Source organism: Filicampus tigris, chromosome 7 (assembly GCF_054856515.1).
Source record: "Filicampus tigris isolate MCC_2025a chromosome 7, RoL_Ftig_1.0, whole genome shotgun sequence".
NCBI classification, from domain to species: domain Eukaryota; kingdom Metazoa; phylum Chordata; class Actinopteri; order Syngnathiformes; family Syngnathidae; genus Filicampus; species Filicampus tigris.
In genome coordinates, this window is record NC_141223.1 from 20,947,011 (window position 1) to 20,958,297 (window position 11,287).

Below are 11,287 nucleotides of genomic sequence, written 5' to 3' on the forward strand. Positions count from 1 at the left end.
TGAAAATGGTTGTTGAAGAGAGGTTAGTCTGCTTGCTGGCTATTGTTGAGATGCCCTTGGGCAAGGCGTTGTCGCCACCACTGCAGCTGAAGTAGTGCGGACCTCTTTCAATCCCTCCTCGCATGCCTGCATGTGTGTGATATGGTTCTATGTGTGTTGTACAACACAAATTGTATATTCCAGTGTTGAGATGAATTTCCCCTTGAGGGAGTCCAATAAGTCTAAATAAAAATATGATCAAAAAAGAACGACTATACGAACAGGAACAGCCAGGGTTTTGCAAACGTCTGCAGCTGAAATTTTAATTTTTTCCCTCTTACAGGATCCAAACTTACTCAAATGTTTCATGTTTTGACAAAACATTGACATATACCGAACACAAACTAACCAAGTAGTCCCGAAAAGTGACACATTTTGGACCCAAACAAATCGTTTCGGAAACCATACATTTAGAATATTAATATGATCATTTGGATTCATCATATTATTTTATTAAAGCCTTGTTCTTGAGACTTATTTTTAAACATAAAAGACAAATAAAAGAAATCTCCTACAGATGTATTGTTCTTAAAGCAGAAAACGACAACATTTCCATAAGATATATTAAACCAAAGAAAACGACAACATTTCCATAAGATATATTAAACCAAAGCATTCATATACCGTATAGATCAATGACCCGAATCATCCCCATTGATATAATAATGTTTAAACCTTTTCACATTTCAATCCTATTTTTTTTTCATTATGGCAACTTTGTCACTTTGAGTGTATAAAAAGTGCTATACAGTGCTTTGTTTGATTGATTGACAAATACAAGCAACAATTCCTAACTCCTAAAATTACAAAGAAAATAAAAAAGAGAGTGATAATTCTAAGTGGTCTTTAAACGTCTTCAATTTGACTTCCTTAAATGTGTGGACACCATGTCAGAACACCAGCTAAAATATCGTATGTACAAGTGAATTTTGGAGAGGGGGGCCTAAAAAAAATTAAAAATGGTGATTAGACACCCTCTGGTGGAGAGTCATTACAAAAACTGCTTGACTCAAAATACAGTACCGACCCTTCCCTAAAAAAGATATATCCTTCTCTCATACTACACAAGTTGTGTCACTGTCAGGAATGATATGAGTGAGTGATTTCATTTCATTTCAGTCTGCCACTGGAACACGCTCAATGTCTGTCCATCTTGCGAGCTTTAATCGTCAATGCGCGTCATCCCCAACAACAACAAAAACACAAATGGCAGAAATGTACACGGCGGCAAGTCTTGCACAAACGTGTTGGGGCTGCCACAACACTGTTACATTATGAGATGAAGTATTCAAACTAACGATGTCTTGCAGACACCATGAAAGTAAACACATTCTGAAAATAAATTATTATATCTCTTCTGCTGTTTCAACGTGCGCGCAACACAATACAAGTCAACAGCATGTATTTGATTGATTAAATACATACCGGTATGCTCGTCTACATATTACATGCAAAACGCTTTAAAGACTTCAAGCGGACTAATGCAAGCGAGTCAACTCTGGCTTTTGCACGAAATGCCGTCAACAAATAGACACTTGCTGTTAGGAAGCACTGTCGATCAGGGTTCGTGCAAATAATGTAACATGCATTTATATGCATCCTGATACATCCATTGTCCATAAATGTGTAGGGACGAAGCTTTTGACGTGCTCCTGCATACACCGTGTACCTCCACTAATCGTGCTTCCTTTAGCTTACGCTGAGCCACTGCTGGCTAGCTCAGTTGCTTCAGCTTTCGATAAAAAGAGGCCGCCGTCAAAATGGCCGTTATGCCCATCACAATGAGGATGGCCACGGCAATCCCCAGGCCCACCGACGCGCCCTTGTCATCAGACTGGCCGTAGCCGGACTGGGCTGTGTGCACAAAGAATGGAACGTATTACTTCACAAAGCCACGCGCGCGCGCACTCGCAACACAGGAAATTGTGGATTGTTTGATAATGAAAAAAGTTGTTGTTGTTTGCTTAGTGGTGGCATCGGGGAAAAACACTTACCCTCTTCTTTCGATTGAACGGCTGCTGGAAAGATAGGGAGAGTATTTCAATATGAAGGATGAACATTTGAATAGTCGCTGTACGATATCAATCTTGTATGTCAAGTTGACGTTTTTTCATAGGCGCTAAAAGAGCAACGTATACCAAAGTTTTTCATATAACCACGCCCCGCACCCACGCACACACACTCAAAGCTTTAGCACCGCCCATCCATCTTTTCCCAATCATCAGGTGGGAAGCTTTTAAATCTTTCTTTTCCTGTTATAAATATTTCTCAGCAACAGCAAACTTTCTCAGTCCTGAGCCAATTTGACCTCCTGTAGGTTAATAACTCCATTGTTAACCACTTCAATCAATCAATCAATCAATCAATCACATTTTATTTATATAGCACTTTTCATACATAAAAATGCAACTCAAAGTGCTTTAAAACATTCAAAGCAAAACATAGAATTATCTTCAATCAAAAGAAAAGATAAATTATTTAAAAGTTGTTGAAAGCCAAACTAAAAAGGTGTGTCTTGAGCTTCCTCTTAAAAATATCAACAGTCTCTGCAGACCTGACATCCTCTGGCAGGCTATTCCAAAGGTGAGGACCAAAATGGCTGAATGCAGCCTCGCCATGCATTTTGGTCCTCACCCTTGGAATAAATAAAAGGCCGGCGCCAGAGGACCTCAGGATCCGCGAGGGCTGGTATGATAAAAGCAAATCAGATAAATAAGATGGCCCAAGACCATTAACACATTTATAAACTAATAAAAGTACTTTAAAATCGATCCTGAAACACACAGGGAGCCAATGCAGCAATTTCAAAACTGGCGTAATGTGCTCCCGCCCTCTGGTTCTCGTCAGCACCCGAGCGGCTGAATTCTGCAGTAGTTGCAGTGGTGAAATGCTCTTTTTCGGGAGGCCAGAGAGCAGGGCATTACAGTAATCTAAACGACAGGAAATAAAGGCATGCATCAGCACTTCCGTGTTAGCCTGAGAGAGAAACGGGCGGACTCTGGCGATATTCTTAAGGTGATAAAAACCAATCTTGGTTACATTTTTAATATGAGGAATAAAACTGAGCTCAGAGTCAAAAATGACGCCAAGGTTCTTCACACAGTGTGAGGGATTAAAAATGTGTAGTTTTGGTAAAAGCTTCTCTCTCTGACCTTCGGGACCGATAACTAAAACCTCAGTCTTGTCCTCATTGAGCTGTAGGAAATTATCTGCCATCCATGACTTGATATCTAAAATGCAATTTAAAAGGGTATCAATGGGTCCTGTGTCATCAGGAGACACGGCAATATACAGCTGCGTGTCATCAGCATAGCTGTGAAAGCTGATGCCGTGTCCCCTGATGACATCTCCGAGGGGAAGCATATAAAGATTAAAAAGTAAGGGGCCTAAAATCGAACCTTGAGGAACCCCACATTTAATTTCATGAGTTTTAGAGGAACAAGTATCCATACTTACAAAGAAATATCGGTCTGTGAGATAGGAATAAAACCAGTCAAAAACAGTACCAGAGATGCCCACTAGATTTTTAAGTCTATTTAATAAAATTTGGTGATCTACTGTATCAAAAGCAGCGCTTAGATCCAGTAGCACCAAGACTGTGAGTTTTCTCACGTCTGCAGTGCACCTAATATCATTTAAGATCCTTAAAAGAGCAGTCTCCGTACTGTGGTTCATCCTAAAACCAGATTGATATTTCTCCAAAATATTATTTGTATTTAAAAAATGATTCAACTGGATGAAAACCAGTTTTTCTAAAATCTTACTTAAAAACGGTAAGTTGGATACGGGTCTGTAGTTATTAAAAACGCTCGGGTCAGAACCGCTCTTCTTCAGAAGGGGCTTCACCACCGCCGTTTTAAAGGCAGCGGGGAAGACGCCTGTCTGAAGAGAGCAATTGACTATATTTAAAATTTGTTCTTCAAAAAATCCATAAAATGTCTTAAAAAGAAATGTGGGAATTGGATCCAAAAGGCAGGTTGTTGGGTTTACCTGGGAGAAAACTCGAACAAGTGTCCTTGCATCAACCAGGGCAAAACTTTCCAGTGTTTCCTCATGTAAATATGATTGTCCGGGTTTATTAAAACTTGTGTTTTGACGGGCTAAAAGACTGGATCTTATGTCATCGATTTTACTTCTGAAGTGGTCTGCAAAGTCCTCACAGAGAGCATCTGTTGGTCTCTGTGGGGACTTATTAAAATCAGAACTAGTTAAAAGTTCAAAGGTGGAGAAGAGAACCCTGGGGTTGTTTTTATTGACTGTAATGAGGTTTGAGAAATAGGAAGATCTTGCCAGTTTTACTGTTTTATTGTAAGATTTCAGTTGTTCGCATAAAATTTCATAGTGTACTGTAAGTTTACTTTTTCTCCACCTCCTCTCTGCACTCCTGCATTTTCTCTTTGATATTTTGATAGCATTGTTTCTCCACGGGGGTACAGTCTTTGTTTTTGTTGTTTTAATTAAAAGTGGAGCTACTAAATCTAATGATGATTTAAGATGTAGGTTAAAATTGTCAACAATAAGATCACAGGGTGCAGGTAAAATGTCAGCAGGAGTGTTTTTTAAGATCTCGATAAAATTTGCTGCCACCTCAGAAGATAGGTAGCGTTTCTTCACTGTTCTGACCGGGACTGCTAGATGGTTAAAACTGGCGATGTTAAAATAGACACAGTAGTGGTCTGACACTGCCAAGTCAACAACAGAGGACACACCAGCAGACAAGCCATAGGTTATAACCAAATCCAGGGTGTGTCCTCTGTTGTGAGTTGGCTGCAAGACGTGCTGTTTAAAATCCAAGCAGTTTAAAAGGTTTGAAAAATCTCTGGATAGTGGGTCCGAGATGTTGTCCATGTGTATATTAAAATCGCCAGTTATTAATATCCTGTTATAACTGGAATATAAAATGGATAAGAATTCTGAAAATTCTGTAATAAAAGAAGTGGAATGATGGGGAGGTCTATAGACGGTAATGCAGAGAATAGGGGGACTGCTAAAAACAAAGGCATGGTGTTCAAACGATAAATAGCTGCTAAAAATGATCTCCTTTGATAAAAGAGTATTAATAAAAATTGATGCAGTCCCGCCTCCTCTTTTGCCATCCCTTGTAGAAAATAAAAAGTTAAAATTCGGTGGGCAAGCCTCGTTGAGAGCAACTGGAGCATCTGTACCAAGCCATGTCTCAGACAAAAGTATACCATGTAAATTATTGTCTAAAATCAGGTCGTTTATGATAAAAGTTTTGTTTAAAAGGGAGCGCACGTTCAGCACGGCCAGATTAATTATTGTGCTGGACGTGCGCTCATGGTGGTACGAATGAGCAGTATTAACATATACTAGATTACCACTGTTAAAACCACGTTGTTTGTGTGTGCAAGGGAAGCGTCTGCCGGTGATGGTTTCAATGGGAAAATTGTCCGATAGTGGTAAGGTGATGGTTTCAATGGGAAAATTGTCCGATAGTGGTAATGATAATGAGGGCCTGCAGGGGGAGCTAGTGAGGGTGGTGGTACTGTGAGCAGCTGGTATTGGCCTGTAAGTGATGGTAGTGACATTGTCATTGCAGCGTTTATGAGTAGAAGAAGAAATATGATTGGTAAACAAGGCAATGGTTTGTACCTCACTGCTTCACTGAGTGTAATTCACCATTTTTTTTAATTTTTGATAATACATGCTAAAACGTTTTCATTGTATGTTGGCCTACATATAGAAAGAAACGACAAAGAAAAATCATGAGGATTTCGATGAACAAAATAAGAGATTAGCCAAATAAATACAGTGTCTGTGTATACGTGTGTGTAGGGCTGCTCAATTCTGGAAAACAAATATGAATCCTGATTATTTTGGTAATAACTGAAATCACGACGATTCAAACGATCATTTATTTTTTTGGGGTACAAAACGAGAAAATGTTTAAATGTAAAAAATATAACGACAAATGTAAGTAAGTTCCTTTTGGATGAAACAAAATGTATAAAATGAGTTATAATAAATGTAAAAAAGGTGCAACTGTATAGATTCAAGTATGATTTTCCTTGTGTAAACAAACATAGTAAAAATGAATATTAATCATTTTTTTTACGATTATGCCAATTTTTTAATGGTGGTGTGTAATAATCATAATTGTAATTGAATTTCGATTAATTGCACCTGTGTGAGTCTCTTTCCATTTTATATGTAGACTATGCTTATATACTTAGTGGCCTCAGTATTGCATCTCTGCATTTTGCATTTGATGTGTTTCTGTTGTTTTAAATCAAGCTGGGATCTTCCACTCTCACTTGAGTGGTTCGGAGCAGAGTGGGATGGGAATCAGCACCTCCAAATCTGAGACCATGATACTCAATCGGGAAAGAGCGGACTGCCCTCTCAAGGTGTTCCACCAGGCATGACCCAACGGGTGGACAACCTAGGACACTCTGGAGAAACTGTCTCATGGCTAGCCTGGAAATGTCTCGAGATCCTCGGGGAATAACTGGAACAAGTGGCTAGGGGAGAGTGACGTTTTCTCTCTCCTGCTAAAGCTGCTACCCCTGCACGACCTGACCCCAGATAAGCCGAAGAAAATGGGTGGATGGAAGGACCATACTTATTTAGCCAAGTTTCCCTTTTTAACTTTTAAAATGTTGAATCAGCCTAAATTGAATCCTAAAGGTAAAATTTGCCACCCAACTTTGACCTGCGTGCTTCAAGCAGAAAAATGATACATTTTCCAAGTTAGTTGGTTTATTTCAACTAATTTACGGCGACCGTCATTCGTCAGGGCCGTCTTTGCTCATCTTCGAAATCAAGTGAATGGTGTCTGTGTGTTTTGAAGGACAGTCCTGGCAGCCAAAGATGGTCTTTGTTAAAAACAGTAAACACCGAAACAAAAACATTGGTTGTTCATCAGACAGCGACAAAATGCTGCTTGAATTTAAAGTGGTGAAATGACATCAGAGGGTACATACGGTCATCAGTCCTGGCCTTTATGCGCACGGTGAGCAAGGACGGTTCGTCGATGTTCTGCTGGACGACCGCAGTCTCCACATTCCTCCTCCTCCTCCTCCGACTGTTGCATTGCTGCGGATTGCCAAAGATGGTCCGCCAGGAAATGGAAGCGTTTCATTGTTTTGGTTGTTTGAAATGCATGCCTTCGTACCTTGAAGGCGCTGCAAGCGCTTTGCTCGCAGAGTCGTGTGATGCAGTGCAGGTAATAAGTGGAGATGGTTTCGTTCTGCTGCTCGATGAAGCGGAAGGCGGAGAAGCGGAAGCGGGCCTTTTGGCTCTCGCCGTTCTCCAGGATGGTGGTCAGCTGGGCGATGGAGCACCTTTGAATACAATACAATACAATTGATTATTGATTACCTCGACTACAACGCTACTTTAGACTCGGGACATTAGCTAAGAATGCGTAGTATGTAGTAGAAAGATCTCTTTTTCACCTGGACAATGGGTCTCAAAACAATCATACACCAGAAGTATGTGGTGTTTGTGTGTGCGCTTCTTTTTCCCTCTTGACTTACGAGACAAAGAGATTAAAGAAGGTGGAGTTGGTGGGGTGCGGGGACACTGAGGCGTAGCACCGGTCCAGAAGCACAAAGTACCTGTGGACAAACAATGAGGTCCCCAGCACCGAGTCAGAGACTCCGGGTCACAGGCGGATTCCTCACATTTACAATCTATCAAGACCCATGTGGTTGCAGACGAGTGAAGACAAAAAGAGAGCCACCTTGGAAGTACGCAGTAGCAGCATTTCTCAAACTGATCAATAAACCTTCATTCTGCAAATGATCTTACAACAAAGAGTATGATGAACACAGGACCTGGGACTAACTCCAATGATAAATGTTCTTACTGTGACGTAAGGTTGGACGCAACCACCTCCACGTAGATCTTTTTTCTCAGTTCAATGCCCTCCTGCGGCATGATGAGTGGACTGGTGTAGTTTTCATCCTGAAAAATGCAGAAAGAAGTTACGGATGAATATGTTACACATTGAAGGATCTAAATGGCTGGATATTAGCCAACAGGTTAACCAAAAACCAATATGGCAATTCCACATTTACGGACATCGCATAATCAGTTGAAAAGTGATTGAGTCAGTGTGCCCTGATCTGACCAAGCTGGAGAGGATCAGCCCTACAGACAGGACCAGCCAGGGAGGAGACCAGCCCACATTATGTTTAGATTTTGAAGACAGTATAAAAAAGAAAACAGACGAGCAAATTCAATCGACTTGTGTGAGTCTTTATTTACATCGGAAACCTTCTTGAAAGATAAAACGAACGCGCGTTGAGTAAGTAGTTGTTTTCGCTAATTGGGCGTATGGGCTCGACACCTGCAAAACATTCCAACAACATCGTAACAGATGAGCAATTGTGGTGGTTTGTTAGCGGAGGCAGTGGCACCTGGAACAAGGTCATGCTGAGGGTGCTGATGAAGCTGCCGTTGTTGTCCTTTAGAGCAATGGAGGCAGATGACCTGCAAAGGGGATAGAACACGACACCGTTGGGGACACCTTCAAAGTTTTTTTCTTGAGCTGCTAGCTTACTTACACGTCCACCTGGGTGTTGTTGAGAAGATACTCGAGAGGGTAGGCGCACGAGTAATAATATTTGAGCTCCGCATTGTAGGTGATTGTACCTATGGTGGGGTCGAAAGATCGCACCGCACCGCTGACGTTAACCCGTTGGATGTTAGAGAAGTCGGAAAATATTCCCGTTCCTGGTGCGCTTGTGGTCTGAAGAGTATTTGGTTGGAAACAGGAGTTTTTTTAAGCAAACCATCCAACATAGCCTCCTTCAGTATTTTAGCTGGTGCACCACTCACCAAGAAGTTACTCCCGCAGGCGTTCCCTTCTCGGATGGGGAAGCGAAATCTGACCACAGGGGGCGTCGCCGTCTCGTCCAGGCTCCCCTGACATTCAGAATTTCCTATGATGTGGTTGAGGATTAGTAAACTCGCGTTGTATCCCGTGTAGACCACCGGGCAGATTTGGATTGCCAGGTCGATGGCGGATGTGCCGCACACCACTGCGATATCGGTGTATTCTGATGATGACATGAAAAAAAAAAAAAAAAGCTAATTGCATTGAGAAAATGATCACCATTGTAAGTAGGGATGGTCTCAATAATCAATTAATTAATTGGTAGGGATTATGTTAATTGTGTGCTATTGATTGTTAATGAATCGTGACTGGAGGCGATAGCAGCAAATCTTGTGCACTAGCTGCCTACAATCTGCACAAGTGCTGTTGATTCAGTAAACCGCACGGAGTGAAAAATCCGGGTTGTCATTTGATTTCTTTTGTATTCAGTGCTTTTCATACTAACATTCACGATACTTAAATTATGGCTTTACTACTGCGTTATTGTAGGTTGTGTTCCCAAACATTCAGGTTTTATTATGTCACCGCTGTAGCAAAGCAACTCCATTGTAAACCGGGGGGCATGACTGGGCCACCCGGATTGACCAGTGAGATTTATGAAAATATATATATATATATATATATATATATATATTTTAAATTCTTAAATTATTATTACATTATGTTTTGATTTGAATTTTATTGTGTTTTTTTATTTTATTGAATTTTAAGAATGGCCTACTTGTGGTTGTCTAAGGAAGATCTGAACTTCAAATTATTCAGTTTGTCATTTTATTTGAATATACGATGTGTAGGGGCAGGAGGATTGTGCTCAGTGAGAGAAATATTCAGGCCCACCCTGATTTTTCCAGGCCCACCTTTTAGCCACCTTCTGGCTCCGCCACTGTTGTAAACTGAGGACCCCCTGTAGTTTGCTATCTAAAGAATTCTGTCATGAGGTCAGCTGGAGGAAGTTGAGCTCCTTCCAAGAAAAAAAACACCTCTGCTGTGGCGTTAAAATTGTTACTGGCGATCAAAGCAAATGCAGCCAAAAACCTTTAGTATTATTAATAGAGAATTTAAGTCAATTAAGTCAAACACAGAAATTGCACCAGGCGCTCAAGTTGATTTTAACACTACTGTTTCAGCTGCCACTATCTACCAGCACATTTATCAACCTTTGGCCGATCGACATGTGAAGTCAGTTGGCGTGTCCTCGAAGACATGTGCCTGAACTAAAATCAATACGTCCCCCCCCTCGGAGATGGATTGAAGGCAGTCTCACCGGGTCGCCTGGCGTAGGCTCCACAGTCCGATAGGCTGAGGGCCTCTCGGCCCACAATCCACAGTGAGGTCAGGGTGAGGACGCTGATCAAAGCCATCTCCCAGCGCTCTGCCCTCTGTGCGAGAAAGCTGAGGGAGAACTACAAATGTCACTTCAGAAGGAGGTTAATCCAGAAAAGGCATCCTGGATTAGGGAACAAAATCCATTTATGGAAAGTGTGTAGGGATCTAACCTACCTCAGTCTCTCGGCCTAGTTTGTCAAGAAATCGTGCCGTGGAGGCGGTTTTATATGCGATGACCCGACTGCTGTTTTGAGGGCTGTTTTCAGATTGGACGGGAATGGGGTCAATGACACATTGGCGGGGTTTTGGTGCGAACAATTATCTTTTTGTCACACCGAGTCTCGGTGGTCATCTCCTGGAGGCAAATGATGAAACCCAACACATGGCCCTCTTTAAACGAATGTGCTCAAACAATGTACGTGAGGTTTTTTTGAGTGCATGCGTGAAATGCGCCCCTCTAGTCGCTAATATGAAACTCAAATCAAGTGAGGGAATGTTTGCTGGCTATTCAACCATGACACAATGGCGAGAAGAGGGCCTGTTGTCTTCACGTGCGTTTGATTATATCAAATGTGGATGATAGACATCTTTTTCAATGACACATCCAATCTGAGTGGTTTTGAAGCGCAGTTCCCGGAGAAAATGGACACCCGCCACATTCCCTGTACATTGAGCAGCTTTAAATTCAAGATAAAAATTAGTGCAAAAGAGTGAGTAAGAGTCCCGTAAAATGATCTTGTCAGCTGAGGCACCTGGGAAGAGAAAGCTCCGATCCAGGTCAAGATGAAGGATGGGTGTCTCCGTCAGCATCCGTGCCGAGACGCGGTGACGTGACTCCATGCAGGTGTGCTTCGTTGTTCTTCCCACTTTTAGTGAAAGATTTTAGTGACCCGAGGCAGCGGGGACCGCAGTACTCGCTCCACTTGTTCCACTTGTGTGTGATGGAGACATGCGAACATAATGGCCGCTGAAAGTCAGGATCACAGTGCAGCCAGTCATGCACGTGAGGTCAAGACTTTTATTATACGGGTCATCGCGAAGGAGACTCAATCCAGTGAA

At 41.7% G+C, this 11,287-nt stretch overlaps 1 protein-coding gene across 1 annotated transcript; it reads right to left on the reverse strand.

Moving 5' to 3' along the window:
- Positions 1 to 1,669: 1,669 nt before the first annotated feature.
- Positions 1,670 to 10,320, reverse strand: LOC147145135 (zona pellucida-like domain-containing protein 1). Its single transcript, XM_086035783.1, has 10 exons — positions 10,167 to 10,320; positions 8,845 to 9,065; positions 8,571 to 8,755; positions 8,424 to 8,496; positions 7,871 to 7,968; positions 7,539 to 7,619; positions 7,175 to 7,343; positions 6,984 to 7,095; positions 2,034 to 2,057; positions 1,670 to 1,893 (listed from the first exon to the last, which is right to left on the reverse strand). Exons 1-10 carry the CDS (start codon positions 10,261 to 10,263, stop codon positions 1,754 to 1,756), a joined length of 1,200 nt encoding a protein of 399 aa, XP_085891909.1. The 5' UTR covers positions 10,264 to 10,320; the 3' UTR covers positions 1,670 to 1,753.
- Between the last annotated feature and the right edge of the window lie 967 nt (positions 10,321 to 11,287).